This window comes from Nomascus leucogenys, chromosome 18 (genome assembly GCF_006542625.1).
Source record: "Nomascus leucogenys isolate Asia chromosome 18, Asia_NLE_v1, whole genome shotgun sequence".
Classification (NCBI taxonomy): Eukaryota; Metazoa; Chordata; class Mammalia; order Primates; family Hylobatidae; genus Nomascus; species Nomascus leucogenys.
The window spans coordinates 42840931-42866837 of NC_044398.1; the positions used below are offsets into that span (position 1 = coordinate 42840931).

The following is a 25907-nucleotide window of genomic DNA, read 5'->3' on the forward strand; positions in this document are numbered from 1 at the left end:
CTTCCAGATGTCGCTTTCTCCAAACATTGAATTTTGTCAGATGTTCCCTCCACAAGGGTGCAGCCTCGTCAGGTGGTTTTCCACCAAGCTTCAGCTGTGTCAGGTGTTCTTTCCGCCAAGGGTGCAGCCTCGTCAGGTGTTCCTGCAGATGTTCCTTCTGCCAAACAACAATCTGGTTAAATTTCCTTCTACTAAATATAATCCTCCTGACTCTTCACCTGGCAAACTTCTACTCATTCTGTATGCTTTCCTTAAATACTACCAAACTTTTTCTTTTCTCTTTTTTTTTTTTTTTTTTTTTTGAGACAGAGTCTCACTCAGTCATCCATGCTGGAGTGCAGTGGTGTGATCTCAGCTCAATGCAATTCAAGTGATTCTCCTACCTCAAGCGATTCTCCTACCTCAGCCTCCCAAGTAGCTGGGATTACAGGCGTGGGCCACATCACCCAGCTAATTTTTCATATTTAGTAGAGACGGGTTTCACCATGTTAGTCAGGCTGGTCTCAAACTCCTGAGCTCAAGCAATACATCCGCCTTGGCCTCCCAAAGTGCTAGGACTACAGGAGTGAGCCACCGTGCCTGGACACTACCAAACTTTTTAAGCTTTAATTCTTCACCTTGGATATAAAATGTCTGACACATGCTGAATACAGTAATGACATGACATAATAAGTACTAAGTATAAGCTTCCAAAGAGTTTCTGGCACAGAGTAAGCACTAAATAAAGTAATAAATAATAAAAAAAAGATGATAATAACAAAGAAAAATGCTTAGTACCTTCATAAAGTAGTAAATAATAAAAATGTCCATGATAATAACAAGGAAGATGCTTAGTACCTTAAAGATACCTGACAATTATTTGTTAAGTGGACAAGTGGATAAATGAATAAAAAACATTTTTTAGGAAATTCTGTTGGAAAAATGCAGAAATTCAATAAGGACAGCTCTACTGTTTTATGAGCACCTTAAAGACCCAAACTATAGGTATTCTATCTTTGTCTCCTGCAACTTCCAAAACCTAACTTATAGAGGTCCTTTAATAAATTATAATAAAGATGTGCTCATATAGTTCATATTGTACGATGCATTATGTCACATTTAGGTATCACAGTAGCATTTTTGTTATTATGAAAAATTTTTGTAACTTTATTTTAATTGGTTGAGCCTAGAGTTAAGCTATTTGAATATTTATGATGATAATATTTTGGCTATTAGAAACAGAGTATCTTGTTGTAACAAATTACACACACAAATTATCCAAAGATAGAACAACATATCTTGTTCTAATGAAGTAAATATATCTTATTTGGTTTCAACTTAGAGGAAATGAAGTTGATAATCGTGAGACCTTGTTGGTACAAGACTATGTAACATAACCTGCGCTTCTCAACAAAGAATTGCTTTTCTGACTTCTGCATTCAGTAAGTATCTTTGGAAAATAATTTCCTATTGGTACTGAAGCACCCTGGCTAAGTTTTGCAATTCTTGTTGACACTTGTTTATGGTGCCAGGAAAGTATTACTAAGTTTCAAATTCTAAAGATAGTTACTTTTTTAGTGACACAAGTCACTATGTCAGACAGTTGATCCTTGAATATGGGTTTTCACTGTAGGAGCCCACTAACAGACAGATTTTTCTTTTCCTTTGCCACTGTAAGACAGCAAGACAAATCTCTCCTCTACTCAACATGAAGGCAATAAGAATTAAGACCTTTATGTATAATAATTCACTTCCACTCAACAGTGAATATATTTTTCCTTCTTATAAAAGTTTCTTTCCTTCAGCTCACTTTATTGTAAGAATACAGTATATAGTACATATAAAATAGAAACTATGAGTTAATTGACTGTGCTTTCAGTAAGGCTCCAGCGTCAACAGTAGACTACCAGTCAAGTTTGGAGGAGTCAAAAAGAAACAGATTTCATAGAAAGCAGATTTCAGCTGCCATGGGGGATCAGCACCCCTAACTCTCATATTGCTCAAGACTCAACTGTAATTAATTCTCATTACTAAATTGCAAGCCATTTATTGTAAAAGTTAAATAGAGACCAGAGGTTCAATACCAACCTGGGCAACATAAGGAGACCCTGTCTCTACAATCAATCAATCAATCAATAAAAACCGTGTTTCTTCATAGGTTATTGTGGGAGTTCAGTTCAGGCTGGTGAGAAAACATTTTAATATGAAGTTATAGGGACAAGACACAAATCTTCTTGGAAGGCCAGAAGGTTTTGTAAAAGTCTCCAAGATACGGTTATGGCTGAAAGCAGCCTAATTCTTACCTTGCGTAAAATAGCTTAAAGTGGGTACAAAGGAAGGTAGGAGTAGTTTATCTAAAACAGCTGTTTACTTATGTGGTCTTAAGACTAACCTTTGATCACCCATGGGCAGGATGGCTCTCTGGGGTCGGGACAAACCAGGTTAATTACCCACGGGTGTGTTGGACTCAAAGGCCTTTGTCATTAAAAACTTTACTAATAAAATGCCCACCAAGGCCAGCTAGCCAGGGCTGTGGCTGCTGGACTCTTTACAGCACCTTCCTTGGTGTCTGTACTCAGCTCGGAATCCTTGCTGCTCTTCACTGAATATCAGTATCTGGTTATGTTGCCCAACCATCTGCAGGACAGACCCCTGCAGTTATAATATTCAAATGTTGGTGAAAAAAAATCTCTCAGGCATTTGCTTGTCTGTAAAGTATTTTATTTCTCCTTCACTTATGAAGCTTAGTTTGGCTGGATAGGAAATTCTGGGTTGAAAATTCTTTTTCTTAAGAATGTGGGATATTGGCCCCCACTCTTTCTGGCTTGTAGAGTTTCTGCCGAGAGATCAGCTGTTAGTCTGATGGGCTTCCCTTTGTGGGTAACCCGACCTTTCTCTCTGGCTGACCTTAACATTTTTTTCCTTCCATTTCAACTTTGGTGAATCTGACAATTATGTGTCTTGGAGTTGCTCTTCTCGAGGAGTATCTTTGTGGTGTTCTCTGTATTTCCTGAATTTGAATGTTGGCCTGGCCTTGCTAGATTGGGGAGTTCTCCTGGATAATAGCCTGCAGAGTGTTTTCCAACTTGGTTCCATTCTCCCCGTCACTTTCAGGTACACCAATAGATGTAGATTTTGGTCTTTTCACATAGTCCCATATTTCTTGGAGGCTTTGTTCATTTCCTTTTATTCTTTTTTCTCTAAACTTCTCTTCTCGCTTCATTTCATTCATTTGATCTTCAATCACTGATACCCTTTCTTCCAGTGATCGAATCGGCTACTGAGGCTTGTGCTTCATCATGTAGTTCTCGTGCCTTGGTTTTCAGCTCCATCAGGTCCTTTTAAGGACTTCTCTGCATTGGTTATTCTAGTTAGCCATTTGTCTAATTTTTTTCAAGGTTTTTAACTTATTTGCCATGGGTTCAAACTTCCTCCTTTAGCTCAGAGTAGTTTGATCATCTGAAGCCTTCTTCTCTCAACTTGTCAAAGTCATTCTCTGTCCAGCTTTGTTCTGTTGCTGGTGAGAGCTGTGTTCCTTTGGAGGAGGAGAGGCCCTCTGATTTTTAGAGTTTCCAGTTTCCTTGCTCTGTTTTTTCCCCATTTTGTGGTTTTATCTACCTTTGGTCTTTGATGATGGTGATGTACAGATGGGGTTTTTGGTGTGGATTGTCCTTCCTGTTTGTTAGTTTTCCTTCTAACAGTCAGGACCCTCAGCTGCAGGTCTGTTGGAGTTTGCCGGAGGTCCACTCCAGACCCTGTTTGCCTGGGTATCAGCAGCAGAGGCTGCAGAACAGCAGATATTGGTGAACAGCAAATGTTGCTGCCTGATTGTTCCTCTGGAAGTTTGGTCTCAGAGGACTACCCGGCCGTGTGAGGTGTCAGTCTGCCCCTACTGGGGGGTGTTTCCCAGTTAGGCTACTTGGGAGTCTGGGACCCACTTGAGGTGGCAGTCTGTCCATTCTCAGATCTCCAGCTGTGTGCTGGGAGAACTACTACTCTCTTCAAAGCTGTCAGACAGGGGACGTTTAAGTCTGCAGATTCTGCTGCCTTTTGTTTGGCAATGCCCTGCCCCCAGAGGTGGAGTCTACAGAGGCAGGCAGGCCTCCTTGAGCTGCAGTGGGCTCCACCCAGTTCAAGCTTCCCAGCCTCTTTGTTTACCTACTCAAGCCTTGGCAATGGTGGGCATCCCTCCCCCAGCCTCGCTGCCGCCTTACAGTTTGATCTCAGACTGCTGTGCTAGCAACGAGCGAGGCTCTGTGGGGGTAAGACCCTCTGAACCAGGCACAGGATATAATCTCCTGGTGTGCCGTTTGCTAAGACCATTGAAAAAGCACAGTATTAGGGTGGGAGTGACCCGATTTTCCAGGTGCCATCTGTCACCCCTTTCTTTGACTAGGAAAGGGAATTCCCTGACCCCTTGTGCTTCCCGGGTGAGGAAATGCTTCGCCCTGCTTCGGCTCATGCTCAGTGCGCTGCACCCACTCTCCTGCACCCACTTTCTGACACTCCCCGGTGAGATGAACCTGGTACCTCAGTTGGAAATGCAGAAATCACCCGTCTTCTGCGTTGCTCACGTTGGGAGCTGTAGACTGGAGCTGTTCCTATTCAGCCATCTTGGCTTCTGTTATTAATTCCTACTTTTCATTATTAGATGTTCAATTATTTGTGGCTTGTAATTCAGGGCATGTAAGCTACTTTATAATTTGTAATAAAATTTTTTTATAAATACATTAATTCATTAAATTGGATAACCTGATCATCCCCTATTACTGAGCTCATCAATCACACCAAGGGTTATACATTTTATAACAAGCCTAAGTTGTTAGAAACAGTTGAGGAAACATAAAATATACAAACTTAAAACTTGTGTTACTTATTTATACAAAAGTATTATATAGGATTTAGAGACCATAATTGAACAAATATTTTTTCAGACAATATTTTTTGAGATTATAAACTACCTACAACTAAATTCTTAACTAATTCTGAATTATAAACTAAAAATCAAATCAAAGCTATATATATATATACACACACACACCCACATATATGCATATATGTAAACACATGCTATTTACACATTGCTTTTTGAATTGCCTTTTTTGTGATCAACACTTCCATAATCTTATGATAGCACCACCAAGGGTAGTTTACTATCAGAAGTCTTACCTGGATTGGTATTTTGACGATTTTTAGATAATTTTTGTATATATTCCAAAATTTGTTGATGAATGCTATGGATAAAAATGTGATAAATAAAATTACCATTTTAACACTGATTTTATAAAAAACATTTACCAAATTTATTAAGTTCTTAGAATATTTTAGACAGTATCAGAGCTAACATCAGAACATTACTTATTCCATAGACTTTAAGTTTGTAAGCTCTATGAACTTATTAAGCTTCTAATTAAAGAAGGAAATAAAGATGAAATACTCATGCATTTAGGGCAGTATAACTCAGTACATTAACTAGAGTTAGCTTGGCTTAATGGAAAATGTCTCTAACTCAGAAAAAGTCCTAGCACGGTTACCAACAGGTAGTTTTTCTTGAACAAGTTGCTTCTCTTAGGCTCAATGTCTTCTAAAAATGAGGATTTTAAGAGGCTTATTTCACTAGAGTATTATAAAGAATTTAACAAGATAACATTTTAAAAATGCTCAAAGAAATAGCGAAGCAATGAAATAATTTGTTCTTGAACCTGATTGCTGAAACTATTTTAAAATTCCTAATAAAACCCAATGTGTTGGCCTGGTGCAGTGGCTCATGCCTGTGATGCAAGCACTTTGGGATGCTGAGACAGGAGGATTGCTTGAGCCCAGAAGTTCATGACAAGCCTGAGCAACATAGGGAGACCCTGTCTCTACAAAAAATTAATTTTTTTAAAAAAGTGTTTCTTCATAGGTTATAATGTTCAAATGTTGCAGTTTTCTGTTATTAATTCCTACTTTTGTTTATTAGATGTTCTATTCTTTGTGGCATGTAATTCAAGGCATCTAAGCTATTTTATAATTTGTAATGAAATTTATTTATAAATATATTAATTCATCAAATTGGATAATCTGATTATCCTCTATTACTGAGCTCATCAATCACACCAAGGGCAGAAAACTAATAGATGTCAGCATCTGGCTTGGACTATTGCTACTCTTTATCTACCTCCTTAAACCTGAACCAACCCAATCTTTGATAGAATGATGCTTAGTCACTATGATCATTTCCAGCTGCTGTGGAAGACAAACCCTCCACTGTTTTTTGTAAGTTCCACAAAGAAGATGCAAGTTGGTATTTTCTCATTTCTGAGATGCCTACTAACAGCATACTGCACACAAGATCCTATTGTTACTCACCACATCTCATTTCATACATCACCTTACATAAATATTTTTTGTATGAAATCACAATTGCAATACTTGGTGTCACGCATTTCGCTTTGACACATCATTTCCTTAGAGCTAGTTAGAAAGTAGTGAAATGTCCTTTTGGGGACTGCAAGAAATATGCAACACTTCACAGATTTGTGTGTCATCCTTGTGCAGGGACGATGCTGATCTTCTCGACATTGTTTCAATTTTAGTATATGTACCACTGAAGCCAGCACAAATCCTACTTTTATACCTGAAGACTGATCAATGATGGATGAGGCTTAGCTCTGTTAAATCTAACCAACTTACTTGAGATAGAGTGAAGTCTATTGAATGGCTTCATGGTAATGCAGAATTGGAAAATATTTTAAAAACTCGAGATAGAGATGCAAGTAGCCTGGGAGATTTTTACTTTTAGGAAAAAAGAATCACTTGAGGGTATAACCACAAGTTGGAACCACTACAAATTTGGAAAGATGACAAGGGATCTTACAGAATAAGATGAGACCTTCCACTACTTACAAAATGGCACTACACAGGATATAAAGTGCCAGGGATATAGATCTGGTAACAAAATAAAAATGGATCTCTAATTTCTTCCTGTAACATTATTTCAACCTGACTTACAGTTTTAAACTATCACAACTAATATTTGCTAGAGAAAATAGAAAAAAGTCATTCAAAGGATAACTTACCATGAAGGTCTAGGCCAAGCCCAGGCTAAGATGTGGGTTTTACATCAGGTTTTGAGTGGAGGAGAAGGGTCAATTGGCTCACTATGTGTGTGGCTAAAGCTAAAAGTTCTAGCTGCCAGAGCAGGGTGCTGGTACTTTGGAAACAATGGCTGAGAATACGTATGTGAACTTTAAAAAACTGTAATAACTTTGAAGTCTACATATGGATCACCATGAAGATTGAGGGATCTGTGTTAGTAAGGGCATCCTGGTCACAAAGGTCAATCATTACCAGACTGCAGGAGCAGTTTCAATGGCAACGATGCAGCAACAGAATCAATGGAAACAACAAAATAAACAGAATGGTGATTTCTGCCCCCAATCCTTTTGACTTATACAAAAAGAATGTCTTCTTTGGACTTAGGGAACCCCTTAGATTTTTTTTAAAAATTCAAGTATTTAGATATGGAAGACAGCCCTCAGAGGACACTATCAGGTTTTCTGCTAAAGTGGACATTTCAAGACCCAAATAACTAATTAGAAAAATCAAGTAGACAACATTAGGATCCCTAGGGATAAAGTTGCTGAAGTCCTAAAATAAAGAATCCTGGACCCAATACTCCTTCTAACTAGTCTAGCTTTTTGCCTAGTTTCTGGCTGATGAAGTGAACTCACTGTCATTCAAAACTACCTGAAACAAACTATAAAATCTCACCTAGCCTCTAAATGTAAACACTTACTGATGAAATCCACAAGCAACAGCATAACGTTCTGCAGTTACTCCACATGTATCTGCAGCAAAGACGTCAACATTTTTCTGAAGAAGCATGCCAACTATCTCTGATGATCCATGACATACAGCAAGCATGAGCGCTGTGCTAAAATAACAAAGAGATAACTTCATTATTATGAGCAGAACCAATTTAATATGTGCCTGACAGTGTAGAATTAACCATTTACATGTACTAACAAACACAAGTATCTTGAGTGCTCAAGTGTTTATCCTTGTAAATTACCACAAAGGCTAAAAGGAAGGAGCAAAAAGACTCATGTCCCACTGGGATATGGCACACTAGAATTGACTAATATAAACTCCTTTGAGAAGCAAGAAATTATGCTCTGTTCACTAATCTAAAAGAGACAAAGATTTAAATGAAAAATTATCTATTTCTTCCTTAGTCTGATATAATAGTTTATACTTCAAAATCAGCTAGAAGTCAGACAAGTGACAGCAATCTGAAGGCCTAAAATAATATTAGGAATAATGATATTAGTAGTAGTCATGCTAAGTTTAGTTAATGATGCTGATAAGAATGCATGAGACCCTGAATTAAATGCTGTTGATATTCATAATGTTACTTCAACACAATCGTCCTTAAAGGACATATTATTATTCACCTTTTCATATAGAAAATCGTACTTGGTATTAAGTAATGTTTGCAAGTTCACATACCTATCAAGTGAGGAAGCTAGAAATTAAACTCAGTCTTGTGTGAATCAAAAAGCCTATCTCTTTTCTCTTTATTACTCACCTATGGCTTATCTTAATTGACTAAAATGTTAATCCAGTTAAAGATGTCTTTCTTCCCTCTACCCATACAAATTAAAAATAAAAATACACTATGAATAAAAAAGGAAAAATAATAAATTCACAGTATCTGGTGATAGCAATTAATAGTCATGTAGGGATAACCTAAAATTAATATTCTTCAAAGAAAACAAAGCAGTCATCCTAAAGACAAAATGATTTTAAACTCCTATTTCTATTTAATTTTTCTTTTTTTTTTCTTTGAGACAGATTCTCGCTCTGTTACCCAGGCTGGAGTGTGGTGGCACGATCTCAGCTCACTGCAACCTCTGCCTCCAGGTTCAAGCGATTCTCATGCCTCAGCCGCCTGAGTAGCTGGGACTACAGGCATGTGCCACCATGCCCAGCTAATTTTTGTATTTTTAGTAGAAATGGGGTTTCACCATGTTGGCTAGGCTGGTCTCAAACTCCTGGCCTCAAGTGATCCAACCACCTTGGCCTCCCAAAGTGGTAGGATAACAGGCAACAGCTACCGTGCCCAGCAAATACTGCATTTTTAAAAAAGTGTATAAAAAACAGAAGTTAGAAAAATACTATAGAAGTGTTAATCATTCAATATTGAATTATAAAGTAAACTAAAAAAGTTCATACTTCTTAAAACTAATACAGAACAACTTTAGAAGGTAATGCAACCAAAAACATCAGATTACACATAGGAATCAGTCAATATAATAAGAGAAGATAAATCCTACTATATACTGTTCTTTATGTTGACCAGTCCAAATAATTGCTTTTCTTCTGATCATTTGTGTTGATATTTTCACATAATCTAATAATTTTAAGTGAATGTTATTAATTTAATATTTCTGACTTGAGTGTTATTACTCTAGAACACTACTCAACTGTTTTTTAATAAAAAAAGAACTACTATACCATTTACACCTATTAACTGCATTCGCATTTGCATTTTTTGTCAGCAAAAATTCCACAATTTGCTCCCTTCTTTTCGTTATGGATAGTAAAAGTGGTGTGAGGCTAGCCTGTAAAATAGCAAAACAATTTATAATTCATGAAATTACATATTTCTCAGCTGAACTGAATACCTTATATAATATCCTGTGAACTTAAACACGTAAAATAGAAAGTAAATCAATAGCAATCCCTTCTTTCTCCCTTTTCTGTGCTTTCCCATGTACTGCACCTTCCGCTATAAATATTCAGCCTCTGCATCACCGCATAACTCTGGTTATCTCCAAAAATCATTATATTGTAATAATTTTATGGTTTCCCATCTAAACCAAGAGCTTCTTGAGGGCAAGGGCTGTATCTTTTATCTCTATATCCTTAAACCTGAAGACATAGTAGTAAATACTTCATTTTTGACTAAATTAGTATTCTAATTTAGTGGTTCTTAAACTATATTCCAAAGAATAATTACCTTACCAGAAGCACTGTACCCCAATAGATTCTACCATTATCTATGTTCAAGAAATATTATAAAACTGTGAATTAAATGTCCAGTATTCAATAAATGACTTGAACTTTGCCTATTCCTTATTTGACAATATATTTTTGTGGCAGACATTAACATTTGACAAATTAGAATTTCAGGGATACAACTCTGAAAGCTTCCCAAGAAAAATGGAGGTTTCCTCTGGGTGATACAAACTCGCTTGATTCTCTTCTATCACTAATCCCAAGATCCCAGATGCCAATTTCAGGCACTCCTGTTCTGCATGGGTCACTAAGGAAGCAACTCTAAATTAAAAGAGATTGGCTTCAAATGAACTTTGATTGCCTATTATTAAATGGTCCGAGGGGTTTCTCCTATTACAAGACAATAGAATTTTATCTCAGCTGTTAGAAATTCAGTATAAAAGTTTATTCTCAATTATAATGAAAATCCTAAGATTCTAATGCATATCTACTTCTTAAAATGCAATAATCCATTTTTATTCTGGTTCCTATTGTAATCGCTACTTAATTTTTGGCAAAATACCAAAAATATTAATAAAATGGCTTATTAATGAAAGTTCTAACTCATCTATATGCATTAGCATAATAGAAGCCACTAAAACACTTGAATTTTAAGGGACAATTCTGAGGAAAAGGATATAATATTATCTGCAATATGCATAACCTTTCAAATTTTAAGGGACAATTCTGAGGAAAAGGATATAATATTATCTGCAATATGCATAACCTTTCAAATATAACCATGATTAATCTAAAAAGGCTTAAAGGCATTCTAATAGAAGATGATTATTTATGGTTTATATAAAGAAAAATCATTGTTTAAAAAGTCTTCTAAATTCTAGAAGTCAACCCCATTATTAATGAATTAATGTAAAATATAAACTATATATTATAAACACCTATCAACTGTCTTGAATACCTTGAAATCTTTACCAAAATATACTATGAGAGAGGAATTGGTAACTGAAATATTTACAGAGGCAAGAGAGGTAAGTTGAGTAAGTGATGTAACTAGGTGGGCACAGTAGCAAACTGGAAACATATGCTTTGTGTAAAGCTAGAATGTCTTCTTAGCATACCAAACAGTCATATGGGCTCAAGAGACACCAGATTCAATCCTTTAAGAGGAAATCCAGATTTCTGCATGTCTCCTAAATTTTACATGTTGACTCAATTTATGCAGGCAAATTTTGCTTTCCTCTAGTTTTACACTAATTGGAAAGAAAAAAAAACTTGGGTGGGAAAGAGTATTTGAAGAAGTTTTACCTTTAACACATTCAAATATTTATCATAAATGCAGAGAAAAGCCATACTCTCTAATAGTTCTTGTAAAAACATTAATATTTAAAGTAAAATCTTAGACAATTAAGTTCTTTCAAACTATTTTCATTCAAGGAATGTTTGAGCTTCCAAATATAAAAAACCTTACATATGTTAATGTTAAAACAAATGGATTTCAAATATTTTGAAAATAACATTGGTTAATGTCTACCTTGTTCTGCACTTCGATGACTGCACCATGGGACAGCAGTTTTGCCACCACTGACAAATTCTCACTATAAACAGCATAATGGAGAGCCGTGTTGCCATACATATCTACAAGATTTACATCGGCACCAGAATCTATCAGAATATTTGCACAAGCCTTCCGATGGCATTGTAGAGCCTGTCAGTATTAAAGCAAGAATTATTGTAAATTGTATAATTTATAATATAAATTGTAAATTATTATAAATTATAGGAAACCAAAATAAATATTCCACAGCTTTCAAAACTAGCTGTATTTCAATGAGATAAATTCATTTTTATTCTATGTATTTAAACCAAATCCATCTCCTGCTGAAAAATCTGGCTACTATTTACCTTCATCAGAGGTGTCCTGTTTTCACCATCAAGGACGTCAAGCTGGCACTTTCTGTCTACCAGAAATGTTACTACTTCCTCATGGCCGTTGACACAGGCCCAGTGTAGAGCAGTCCTACGAGAGTGAGAGGACGTTTTGGCAAAGTTTAGTCCACTGTCCCAAAACATACAAGGATTTATGTAACTGTAAGCATTAAATACCATGCTCTTTCTCTGCCTTCAAAACAAATACTTAATATTCTCCTGAAGAAAGTACAACATTCATTCGCCCTCATTACTCACTACGTTAATGAAAGAGTGGCCTATTTGAATAGAAAGAGCTTGGCCTTTGGATTCAGTTCAACTTGGGCTTGAATATTACTTTAAGGTCTTTCTAGCTGTCACTTAAACTTTCTGCACCTCAATTTTCTCATCAACAAAATGAAGATGAATACAGCAGTTATCTCACAGGTTATCACTATGATACCTCAATGAGAATCTATGCAAAGTATTTTGGAGAGTTCCTAGCACATATAACAGCTCAGTATTTGTTAGATATTATAATTATTACTACTACTTAACAAAGACAATATTTTAAGTAAAATGGTACAATTATGCCTACTTTGTGGTGTGTTTTAAAAGTTAGAGATAACACTGTATTTTAATGATTCTAAGATGCTCAATTTCTCATATTTTAACATTTCTGACATTGAAATGCCACTTACAGTTCATTATTTATTACAACTATATTTGGCAGAAATTTAAACAATCTTTTATTGGTGCATAAAATAAGGCGGCATCACACACTTCTTGGAAGACATCACACAGTGTCTTCCAAGAAGTGGAATATGGTATATACAACAGGACGAGGGCAGTCCTAGCCACAGGATTAACACTGAAAGAAATTTTAGCTTTTAAGAGTACTACGCAAAAGGAGAGTTGAAATAAAAACAACAAATTATTAAAACAAAGTACTTCTTTAATATTTTAAAAGCTTCAAGCCAAAGAAAACTTGAGATTCAAATAAATAGGTATGGCTCATCTTATTCCATATTTAGATTTACAGAATGTATGTAAATTCATATTTAGATTTATAGAATGCATGTAAATTAGGTATTTCCAATGATTAATATCACTGTTTAAAGCTATTATAAATTTCCAAAATCACGGTTAGTAGTTATATTTTACTAGTTTTTCACTTCAGAAGTGCTTTTTTTTGAAAGATGAGAGGAAAAGTTTCAATTGAGATTCAGTCCTAATACTCCAATTTTAAATCTCTCACTTTGCTCAGGCTGAGCAGGTAAATGTGAAATTTTTAAGGATGAAGGGGTCCTGAGAGTTAATAGAATGTATCTTTTACACAATAGGCATTCAGCTTACATGCGGTAAATGGATTAAAAGAATGGATCAATACAGTTGAGAAGTTCAATATCTTAAAAAATTGCTACAAATAAAGCACTTATGTTTGCTCTTTTATTTTTCTAATAATAAAACTACACTAAAATGATTAATCTATAGTTATTGACATATATGTAATAAATCTATTATAATAAAAATATGTGTCTAATAAAATGTATATGTAAATCAATAAGCACAGATAAAAAGATTCTCTTCTGAAGATGCTAAAAGTTCACAGAATATACTAATCCACAAAAAATAAAAATTAAAATATAGAAAATGAGAAACTATTTTTATCCGTGCAAAATTCACATTGCTGCTTTTCCCAAAAATTATTTTATTAATAATAAACTTTTACTAATAGCATTGTACATGCTCAATGCAGAAATCAAAGATAATAAAAGGAAAAACATTTTATATTAAAACAAATGTCCTCAAATAACAAATTTTATATTTTGTAAATAATTTCAGATAACACAAGACCATAGTCTATGTGTATGTACAGTCAAACGGAACTTTACCCTCACTTGGTACACCAAAGTACATTTTCAAATGTCAACATACTTCTGTATATATTTCTACCTTGAGTGGTCACATATTATCCCATGCTGTAAACTCACTGAAATGTATTTATAAAAGCCATTAAATGGATTCTTTTAAATACATTGATATTTTAAGCAGTGCTCAGAAAAGAAATTGCATGTATGTTTCATTATTTTCTAAAAATATTTTAGTATAATAGAGTTGATCACTAATGGGCATATACAATTTTTTAAATATGGTACTTACCATCAAATTGTCTATTTGAAAAGTAACCTGCAACTTAAACTTTAAGGAGTACTATAAATACTACTGCTTTTTATACTCACAAACTTTGTGGATAGAAAACAGTATTTGATTCCTTTTTTAACTTAAATGCCTTCTCTAACCAGGAACACTAAATATTATTTCCTGTGTGCACAGGTCAGTTGCAGATCTTAAAAGAGGACTTTGCCCAATTTTTAGTTAGAGGCCAAGTACTTTTTTAGATCTGCAATTTAGATCTCTAATTTAAATTTCCCAATTTTAAATTAGAGGGGTTTTTGTTGATTTGAGTGAATTCTCTATAAAGTGAAGATTTTTAAATCTAATATGTATATACACACACACATACATGTGTAGTAAATATTTTTACAAGTATGCTGCCTTTTATTTTTTCTCATATGCAGGGTGATTTAATTTTTGTTTTACTAAATTGCCCTTCAGAGTGCTTGCTTCTGAGCTTCTTAGAAAGGTTTTGTCAACATAAAAATGTATCTGTGTAAATAAGCATTTATGTTTTCTTCTGGTATTTTTATCATTTTGTACATTAAAAACTTTTAATCTATATTCCAACAGGAACTTATTTTGTGGCATAAAAATCTAGTTTTCTCCAAAAAGCAGGCATTTCACTTAGGAAACTAATTCTTTTCCTACTAGTATAAAGTGTGAAAGTGTGACCATTACCAAGTTCTAAATTCTTACATATATTTGGGTGTTTCTGGATTTTCTATTCTGTTGTATTCATTTACCTGTCTTTTCAGCTGTTAGCAAACAATTTGTGATTTTTTTTTTTTTTTTTTTTTTTTTTTTTTTTTTTTTTTTTGAGACAGAGTTTCACGCTGTCACCTAGGCTGAATTGCAGTGGTGGGATCTCGGCTCTCTGCAATCTCCACCTACCGGGTTCAAGCGATTCTCCCCCCTCAGCCTCCCGAGTAGCTGGGATTACAGGCATCCGACATCATGCCCGGCTAATTTTTGTATTTTTGTAGAGATGGCGTTTCACCATATTGGCCAGGCTGATCTTGAACTCCTGACCTCAGATGATCCACCCGCTTCTGCAGCCCAAAGTGCTGGAATTACAGGCGTGAGCCACCACTCCCAGCCCATCTTGTGCAAATTAATACCACATTTTGATATCCAGAAGGGCAAGACTTTTCTACTCCATTATAAAATATTTAAAATGCCATCACAATAGTAAAAGACAGCCTGTGTAATTTAAAAAATGTTAAAACGTTGATAACTTTATTTGGTTTATGTAAAACTGATAAAGAACTCACATCTTGAGAAAAATGAGTCTTCTTAAATTCAAGAACATAAACCATCTTCCCACCTCGAAGTTTCCTTCTAAGGTCCCTCAGCAAAGAACATATTTACATAGACATTCATTGATACCAAAAGGGATATTGGACTTTATCCAGAGAATTTTTAGCCAAGTAGTACATATATTATAGGAATTATTTCATTATGTACCATTTCATAATGTATTTAACATTATCTTTTAAAACCTGTACATTAAAAGTAAACCCCTGTATGTACTTAATTTTGTGAGTTAAATCACTTTAAAATTCTCTACACAGTGCTCTGTGAGAGGAAGTGGGAGTGAAAGAGAAAGCAGCTAAAGTTTGGGGTTGATTTTAAGGTGGCCTGGACCCTCCGCCCTGCAGGGCGCCCGCATCCCAAGCCTGGGGGCCTGCCCAGGAAGAAGGCCTAGACCCCAGGGCCCAGAATGGCCGCCCCGCCGCCCGTTACTCCTCCACCTGCTCCCTTTGTCCCCAGGCCCCCAGCCTCCGATTCTGAAGGGGCGATCCTCCCACCGCCGCCACCTCCTCCTGCAGCCCCGGCTCAGGCAGGGCCTGGTACCTTTTCTGGGAGTCTTTATATTAAGGTTGATGGTCTTCCTCTCTGTCATCTTCTCCAGCTTCTCGACTTGGCCCAGGCAGGCAGCTTTATGGATCTTTTTAAAATCCCCGAGGGGGACGATGTAGGAGTCGTTGCTGGTATAGACTAGCTGGCTGAAGGGGCTCGGGTGCTCCGGGCCCCGCACGCCCTTGCCAGCGGCGGGAGGGAGCCCCTTCATGGCTGTGGCCACCTGCTAGAGAGCCCGCGCCTCCCTATCGCCCTTCCCCAGCCCCCACCGTTGGCCTTCGCTTCCCTCTCGCCCTTCCTAGCCACGCCCCCCCAACCCCAGCCGATCGCCCTCGCCCTTCTTCAGTCCACGCACCGCCTCGATACCCGTAAAAAGTTCTGTGTTCGCCAAGCTCTTGCACACTCAGGCCTCTTTCAGTAGAAATGCGCTGAGCAGAGCCGTTAGCCAGCAGCGCATGCGCAGCTCAGCAGGCTGAGGAGACGCGCCCCGGCCGCGTTCTCCGGGCACCGCGTGCAGGTGGCAACTGCCGCTGAGGCGCTGCCGGGCTGGCGGGCCTCCCTGGAGCGGAACGTGGGGGCGCCATGCCACATGGCCCGCTTGACATAGCCGCCCCTGGCCCCTCCTCGACCTGCGATCCAGGAGCTGGACCCTGATGCTGGGCACCGTGCAGCCTCCGGGGTGGCACTGAGCGTCGGTTCCTGCCCTCCTGCAGCCGGGGCCCCACCCCTGACTTAGGCGCCCTAGAGGCTTCTGGCCCATGGATCCGCGCTGCTGGTGACGCTGACAGGGTCTGGGGCGAGCCACCACGCCAGGCCGATGTATTCCCTTCTGATGAATAAATTGACTGGGTGCCAATTTATCATCAGAAAATATGGATTACCTCACTAAACCACCTTCCAAACCTCTCCTCTCGGTTTCCTGCATTGGTTATTATTATTATTATTTTTTTTTGAGACGGAGTATCGCTCTGTTGCCCAGGCTGGAGTGCAGGGGCGCCATCTCGGCTCACTGCAACCTCTGCCTCCCGGGTTCAAGTGATTCTCCTCCCTCAGCCTCCTGAATAGCTGGGACTACAGGAGGGTGCCACCACACCCAGCTAATTTTTGTACTTTTAGTAGAGATGGGGTTTCACCATGTTGGTCAGGCTAGTCTTTATCCTGATCTCGTGATCCACCTGCCCGGCCTCCCAAAGTGCTGGGACTACAAGACAAGCATGAGCCAACGTGCCCCGCTCTAATTTCTTTTCCTTTTTTTTTTTTTTTTTTTTGAGGCGGAGTCTCGCTCTGTCACCCAGGCTGGAGTGCAGTGGCGCGATCTCCGCTCACTGCAAGCTCCACCTCCCGGGTTCACGCCATTCTTCTGCCTCAGCCTCCCAAGTAACTGGGACTACAGGCGCCCACCACCACGCCTGGCTGATTTTTTTTATATTTTTAGTAGAGACGGGGTTTCACCGTGTTAGCCAGGATGGTCTTGATCTCGTGACCTCATGTTCCCGCCCCGCTTCGGCCTCCCAAAGTGCTGGGATTACAGGCGTGAACCACGCGCCTGGCCAATTTCTTTCTTTCTTTTCTTTTTTTTTTTTTTTCTTGAGATAGTTTAGCTCTTGTCGCCCAGGCTACAAGGCAATGGTGTGATCTCAGCTCACTGCAACCTCCGCCTCCCAGGTTCAAGCGATTCTCCTGCCTCAGCCTCCTGAGTAGCTGGGATTACAGGCATGTGCCACCATGCCGGCTAATTTTGTATTTTTTCTTTTTAGTAGAAACGAGGTTTCTCCATGTTGGTCAGGCTGGTCTCAAACTCCCAATCTCAGGTGATTCACCTGCCTCGGTTTCTGAAAATGCTGGGATCACAGGCGTCAGCCACCACGCCCGGCCAGTTACTTTGTAATTTAAGTAACATAAATGCTGGCCGGGGCGGTGGCTCTAGCCTGTAATCCCAGCACTTTGGGAGGCCGAGCTGGTAGATCACTTCGAGGTCGAGGTCGAGACCAGCCTGGCCAACATGTTTAGTAGAAACAGCCGTCTCTACTAAACATACAAAATTAGCTTGCGGCCTGGCACGGTGGCTCAGGCCTGTAATCCCAGCACTTTGGGAGGTTGAGGCAGGCAGATCACCTGAAGTCAGGAGTTGGAGACCAGCCTGGCAACATGGCAAAAGCCTGTCTCCACCAAAAATAGCCAGGAGTGGTGCTGCGCAGCTGCAATTCCAGCTACTAGGGAGGCTGAGGAAGGGAGAATCACTTGAACCTGGGAGGCAGAGGTTGCAGTGAGCCAGATCAAGCCATTGCACTCCAGACTGGGCAACTGAGCGAGACTCCGTCTCAAAAACAAAGTCTACCTAAAAATAAAAAAAAAGAAGTCTAACAAATTGTAGAGACTACATTATTACATTAAAATGTAACTTACTTAACATTTCATTAAGTGTTTTCTTTGTTAGTTTACACTAACTAAAATTTAATTGTTATTTATTCCAGAATAGGCTAGAAAGGTATAATGGGCTCTTTTTTCCATTGAAGATGAAAAATAGAAATGATTGTTCTTGCCTATTCTGGGGTCCTTGAAGGTCCTTGGATCTTCACAAAGGAACTCACAATTTCTATTCTTCAGACTTTTATCCCTAGTGAAATTGATTCTTACCAATTAAGCATCAGTAAAATGACCAAAGTAACTATAACATGATGAAGGGTTAATAACTGAAAACATATTCAAATATACATGGCCACCACTAAAACCTTGATCAACAAAAGGACAAAGAAAACGAATGCACATTTAATACATACATGTATATATGGGACTGTGTTCTTTTCACTAGTAGCAATTGAAGAAATGCTAATGTAAAAAAAGTAAATGAACCATCCTACACTATTAAACGGGCATAAGAAAGGAATACCGATGGTCCGGTTAATAATACTACCAAAAAGGCATAGTAATATTTTTCTGGGGGCATTGTAAATTAGCATAGTGCTTTCTGGAGGAAATCTGCCAATGTTTTTAAAAATAAAAGGATTTAATTCTCTTTGATCTAGTGGCTTATGCTTTGGAATTTATTCTAAAGAAATTGTTCAAATGAACAAAAATATACATAAATGAAATTATTTGTAGCATCATTATTTCCAATAGGGAGAAATTATAAATTACTTAAGTTCATCATAGAAACGTGGATAAATGATAGACTATCAACTTAGGAACATATTGTATTCTTGGCCAGGTGCGGTGGCTCGCACGTGTAATCCCAGCACTCCGGGAAGCTGAGGTGGGTGGATCACTTGAGGTCAGTAGTTCTAGACCAGCCTGGCCAACATGATGAAACTCCGTCTCTACTAAAAATACAAAATACAAAATTAAAATTTTAGTCTCTACTAAAAATATAAAAATTAGCTAGGCGTGGTGGCACGCGCCTGTAGTCCCAGCTACTTAGTAGGCTGAGGCAGGAGAATTGCTTGAACCTGAGAGCCGGAGGTTGCACTTAGCTGAGATTGCGCCACTGCACTCTGCACACTGCACTCACACTGTCCACTCACTGGGGGACACAGCGAGACTCCATCTCAAAAAAAAAAAAGAAAAGAAAAGAAACATACTGTATTCTCTATTAGAAAGGGTAGATGAATGGAAAAATATTAATAATGAAAATAACCAAAAATTGGACTTATAAACTATGGAATTGTAACTATTAGTATTTGAAAATATATGCAGATCTACTATTCTTCATATGGAATTACAAAATTCAACATTTATGAATACCTAAACATAAGTTTGGTAAAATCTGATCTATGCTGATGTAGGAGCATTATAGTCTTGTTTTTTGAGACGGAGTTTTTGCTCTGTTGCCCAGGCTGGAGTGCAATGGCACGATCTTGGCTCAGTGCAATCCCCACCTCTTGGGTTCAAGCAATTCTCTTGCCTCAGCCTCCTGTGTAGAGCTGGGATTACAGGCACCCACCACCACACTCAGCTAATTGTTAATAGAGACGAAGGTTCACCATGTTGGCCAGGCAGGTCTTGAACTCCTGACCTCAGGCGAGCCACCCACCTCAACCTCCCCAAGTGCTAGGATTACAGGTGTGAACCACCGCACCCAGCCAGGGGTAGTCTTTATTGATCCCAGTTCATGTGATTATTCATATGATTTGCCACTAGGGTATTCCAAAATATGCAGTATATTTACCACATTACCTTTCTAAAATCTAAATATTTTTGAATTGTGATTTCAAAAAATCTGACTTTGAAATCTTATTTTGAAATCTGATTCTAACGATTTCAGATAAGCTATTGGAAAATATCACAAATGACAAAAAGTTTGCATTAAGATAAAATTGTTGATAAATTTAAATCACTTTGCAGCCGAGCATGGTGGTTCAACCTGTAATCCCAGCACTTGGGAGGCTGAGGCAGGTGGATCATGAGGTCAAGAGATCGAGACCATCCTGGCCAACACGGTGAGACCCCGTCTCTACTTAAAATACAAATATTAGCTGGGCGTGGTGGCACATGCCTGTAGTCCCAGCTACTCAGGAGGCTGAGGCAGGAGAATCGCTTGAATTCAGGAGGCGGAAGTTGCAGCGAGCCAAAATCGCACCACTGCACTCCAGCCTAGTGACAGAGCGAGACTCCGTCTCAAAAAAAAAAAAAAATAAATTATTTCCTATATCATAAGGGTTTAATTTTTTAAAAAAAAATTTTGGAAAATATCCTATATGTGTTTAGTATTATTAGTTCTTATCACTTCATCAATGTGAGGCATAAATAAAATTTGTTAAGTTAAAACTTTTGGTATACTTTCATTCATTCATTCATTCATTTATTTAGAGACAAGTTTTGCTCTATCATCCAGGCTGGAGTACAGTGGCATGACCTCAGCTCACTGAAATCTCTGCCTCCCAGGCTCAAGCAATTCTTGTGTCTCAGCCTTCCAAGTAGCTGGGACTACAGCCATGCGCCACCATGCCCGACTAATTTTTAAAAGTCCTATGTCATATAAGAACATTAGAGTTCTGGGATTTTTTTTGTTTGTGTATTTAAGAGACAGGGTTCTCACTGTATCACCCAGGCTGGGGTGCAGTGATGTGATCATAGCTCACTGTAGCCTCGAACTCCTGGGAAAAGCAATTCTCCCACCTCAGCCACCCCAGTAGCTAGGACTACAGGTGCTTGCCACAACGCCCAGCTAGTTTTTAAATTTTCTGTAGAGATAGGTCTCACTATGTTGCCCAGTCTGGTTTCAAACTCCTGGGCTCAAGGGATCCTCCCCACTTGGCTTCCCAAAGTGCTAGGATTACAGATGTGAGCCACCATGCCAGGACAAGAACGTGAGACTTCTGTTACCATTTTTTAATATCTAAGTGGAATAGTATAGTATTATGTGTCAGTGTTGAATTATTTTAAAATATTATGCACTGAAACATGCTAATAATCTCGGTCAGTTTCTATCTTGTCCTAGGCTTAAACATATTAGCTAACATGAGAGGCCCAAAATTAATATTGATTACATACCATCTCCTTATTTATTTTTTTTTGAGACAGAGTTTTGATCTGTCGCCAAGGTTGCAGTGAACTAGCATGATCTCAGCTCACTGCAACCTCCGCCTCCCATGTTCAAGTGATTCTCCTGCCACAGCCTCCGAGTAGCTGGGATTACAGGCACTCACCACAGTGACCAGCTAATTTTTGTATTTTTAGTAGAGATAGAGTCTCACCATGTCGGCCAGGTTGGTCTCGAACTCCTGACCTCAAGTGATCCGCCCACCTTGGCCTCCAAAGATCTGTCATTACAGGCGTGAGCCACGGCACCCAGCCGCCATCTCCTTTCATTAAAAATTTGTGATCTGAAAATAATTTAAGGGCAGTTATTTTCATATAGAGTCAACAGCAACAACCACAATATTCTAATGAAATGTAATAAGTGTAAAATAAACTTATATAAAATAAAAAAGAGAAAACAATAGAAAGGAATAAGCTAACAGAAGCTTTAAGCAATGTTACCCAATGAGAGTTTTGAAGGAATTTTGGAATTTTCAGGAGTTTATATGAAAAAGTGTAAGTTTAGGAAAGAGAGAAAATTATGGGCAGATACAGAAGGCATAAGCCATGTAGCATGTTTGGGAAACTTCACAGAATTTGGCACTGGTGAAACAAAAAGGCCAAAATTCTACATCGAGGCTGGGTTCTGATTGTGGTCTACCTTCTATGCAAAGGAACTGGACTTTTTCCTCAAAACAAGGAGAGCCTTTGGAGAGCTATAATCATAGGAATGCCAAGATCTGGCCTAGAAATAATGAAGTAGATTTTCCAATTCTACCCCAGCAGATTTCAGCTATCTCAGTCTCCTAGGAAGGAGACAAATAGGCCAAATTGGGTTAGCTGAAGACTAAACTCATAGTCTTCCTGTGACCATGGGTCTCAAATTGTTTCCGTTTCTTACCATCTTCACAATCAAGTACAAAATCTTCTTGGTGTGACACTAATTATAATCTGGCAACTATTTGCTTCTCCAGTCTCATCTTATACACTGACCTCCTTCATAGACAATGAGCTATCCCCCATTAGGGATACACACAACATGATAACAACATTAAAATAATTACAACTAATATTTCTTGAGCACTTACTATAAGCTAAGTAAAGCATTATTTTAAACATTCAAAGGGTTATATCCTTTTCTTCTTAAAGCCTTGCAAGGATATCTAGATAGACTGAAATTCAAAGTCCTCACAAGACCCCTAAAGCCTTACATGAACCAGACCCCCTCTGATCCCTCATCTTTGAATTATTTTCCCTTGGTTATTCCATCTTAACCACTCTGGCACACTTACCTCTCCTTGGATAGCACAGTTATTACCTCAGACATGGCCTAGACTTTTGCTGCTCCCCTCAACGACCTCATGCTGGGAGTGCTCTCAGCCAGAAACGCACATGGCCAACTCTCTCACCTTCTCTGAGTCTTCACTCCTAACTCACCTTCTCAAGGAGGCTCTCCCAGATGGCTTTATTTAATTTGCAGTTCCCCTTCCCCACTGCCCCATGTTGCTGATCTCCATACTCTCTTATACTTAGTTATTATCTTTTTTCAACAGTGCTCATTTTCTTCTAATATTTTATACAATTAACTTACTAACAATGCTTACAATTTATTGTTTCTCTTCCCCTGGCAATCATAAATTCTACAAAGCAGTGGTGGTTTGTCCAATGAGGTATTTCAAATGCCTCAGACAATATCAGTTTCTAGTAGATGCTCAGTAGTATGCATTGAATAAAATAATGCAGTATTCCTCACAATCTTCATAAGACAAGTAACTATCATCTTTTCCTAATGGACATGAAAATTGCACGACAGAAAGATCCCATAACTAGATTTGTTGCCCAGCTTACCTGTAGCAGACCCAGGACTTCAAGACAGGCAGGCTCTTAACTTCTACACTTGATAAACCTATATGGCCTGCCTTTGTTCATGCTTTGCCATGTTTGTCTGGTTCTCTGGTTCTTTCACTAGATTTTAGTTTCTTGAAGGCAAGTTACCGCTATAGAACCTACCTCAGTGACCTACCAGGTACCGGGGAAGTAAATATTCAATGTTTGCTAAATTAAACAGCAAGTTACAACTGGGAAAATCTGACAAAGTAGAAAGACTTTGAAGCTAGTTAGACATAAGTCAAAATCATACTTTGGATATTTGTTATATTCTGCTCAAAATATTACTTAACCTCCCTGAACCTCACCTTCCTCATCTACACCATGGGACTGATGTTACCTCCTATGAAGATTATGCACATAAGATAGGATTCACATATTATGTTTATTTTCATGTCAAGTAATTAGAATATATTTTGTTCCATTTGCCCTGGGTTCTAAGTCAAAGGCTGGGAAACTTTTTCTGTAAAAAGCCGGATAGCAGGCCAGGTGCAGTGACTCACGCCTGTAATCCCAGCACTTTGGGAGGTCAAGCCAGGCAGATCACAAGGTTAGAAGTTTGAGAGCAGCCTGGCCAACATGGTGAAACCCCTTCTCTACTAAACACACAAAAATTAGCTGGGCGTGGAGGCGGGTGCCTGTAATCCCAGCTACTCTGGAGGCTGAGGCAGGAGAACTGCTTGAACCCAGGAGGCAGAGGTTGCCGTGAGCCAAGATCACACCACTGCACTCCAGGCTTGGTGACAAAGCAAGACTCCATCTCAAGGGGAAAGGAAAAAAAAAAAAAAAAAAAAAACCCAGATAGCAAATATTTTAGGCTTTACAGACCATACAATTTCTGTTAAAATGATTCAGCCCTGCTGTTGTAGTGTGAAAGTAGCTATAAACAATGCATAAATAAGTGGGTATTGCTGTGTTCCAACAGACCTTCTCAAAAATGGTGCATGCCTGATTTTGCCTGGGGGCCATAGTTTGCAAACCCTTGTTCTAAAGCATGACACCTGGGGTCATTAGCTAAAATAAATTCTCATCTAAAACTACTGGATTAAACATTTTAATATTGTTTATCATGTATTTATCCCTGGATACTGATTTCTTGTGTTGTAATTATAAACACTAATAATAGAAACGGGACAATTACAATGATCTTTGCAAAGAGTTTTGCATATTCAAAATGTGCATCCAGTTCAGTCTTACATGTCAGGTGCTGAGCAGCACTTTATTTTTTTTTTTTTTTTTTTTTTTATTATACTTTAGGGTTTTAGGGTACATGTGCACAATGTGCAGGTTTGTTACATATGTATCCATGTGCCATGTTGATTTCCTGCACCCATTAACTCGTCATTTAGCATTAGGTGTATCTCCTAATGCTGTCCCTCCCCCCTCCCCCCACCCCACAACAGTCCCCGGAGTGTGATGATCCCCTTCCTGTGTCCATGAGTTCTCATTGTTCAATTCCCACCTATGAGTGAGAACATGTGGTGTTTGGTTTTTTGTCCTTGCGATAGTTTACTGAGAATAATGTTTTCCACTTTCATCCATGTCCCTACAAAGGACACGAACTCATCATTTTTTATGACTGCATAGTATTCCATGGTGTATATGTGCCACATTTTCTTAATCCAGTCTATTGTTGTTGGACATTTGGGTTGGTTCCAACTCTTTGCTATTGTGAATAGTGCCGCAATAAACATACGTGTGCATGTGTCTTTATAGCAGCATGATTTATAGTCCTTTGGGTATATACCCAGTAATGGGATGGCTGGGTCAAATGGTATTTCTAGTTCTAGATCCCTGAGGAATCGCCACACTGACTTCCACAATGGTTGAACTCGTTTACAGTCCCACCAACAGTGTAAAAGTGTTCCTATTTCTCCACATCCTCTCCAGCACCTGCTGTTTCCTGATTTTTTAATGATGGCCATTCTAACTGGTGTGAGATGGTATCTCACTGTGGTTTTGATTTGCATTTCTCTGATGGCCAGTGATGATGAGCATTTCTTCATGTGTTTTTTGGCTGCATAAATGTCTTCTTTTGAGAAGTGTCTGTTCATGTCCTTTGCCCACTTTTTGATGGGGTTGTTTGTTTTTTTCTTGTAAATTTGTTTGAGTTCATTGTAGATTCTGGATATTAGCCCTTCGTCAGATGAGTAGGTTGCAAAAATTTTCTCCCATTCTGTAGGTTGCCTGTTCACTCTGATGGTAGTTTCTTTTGCTGTGCAGAAGCTCTTTAGTTTAATGAGATCCCATTTGTCAATTTTGCCTTTTGTTGCCATTGCTTTTGGTGTTTTAGACATGAAGTCCTTGCCCACACCTATGTCCTGAATGGTATTGCCTAGGTTTTCTTGTAGGATTTTAATGGTTTTAGGTCTAACATATAAGTCTTCAATCCATCTTGAATTAATTTTTGTATAAGGTGTTAGGAAGGGATCCAGTTTCAGCTTTCTCCATATGGCTAGCCAGTTTTCCCAGCACCATTTATTAAATAGGGAATCCTTTCCCCATTTCTTATTTTTGTCAGGTTTGTCAAAGATCAAATAGTTGTAGATATGCGGCATCATTTCTGAGGGCTC

At 38.5% G+C, this 25907-nt stretch overlaps 1 protein-coding gene and 1 non-coding gene across 2 annotated transcripts; both read right to left on the reverse strand.

The window, feature by feature from the left end:
* Positions 1–68: 68 nt before the first annotated feature.
* Positions 69–12090, reverse strand: LOC115831155 (ankyrin repeat domain-containing protein 30A-like). The gene is made up of 6 exons (XM_030797764.1): positions 11887–12090; positions 11516–11689; positions 9481–9587; positions 7760–7897; positions 5149–5213; positions 69–157 (listed from the first exon to the last, which is right to left on the reverse strand). Exons 1-6 carry the CDS (start codon positions 12088–12090, stop codon positions 69–71), a joined length of 777 nt encoding a protein of 258 aa, XP_030653624.1.
* Positions 6475–6581, reverse strand: LOC115831423. Its single transcript, XR_004026921.1, has one exon. It is a non-coding gene; the product is annotated as a U6 spliceosomal RNA (small nuclear RNA).
* Positions 12091–25907: the final 13817 nt, after the last annotated feature.

What these genes read in the sequence shown, in the direction of transcription:
- LOC115831155 (XM_030797764.1), bottom strand. Translation starts at nt 12,090, where the DNA reads ATGGTATTTAATGCTTACAGTTACATAAATCCTTGTATGTTTTGGGAC. An exon ending in TCATCGAAGTGCAGAACAAG is followed by an intron (nt 9,588 to 11,515) that starts GTAGACATTAAC and finishes GCTATTTTACAG; the next exon opens with GCTAGCCTCACACCACTTTT. An exon ending in GCAGTTAATAGGTGTAAATG is followed by an intron (nt 7,898 to 9,480) that starts GTATAGTAGTTC and finishes TTGTTATTTTAG; the next exon opens with CACAGCGCTCATGCTTGCTG.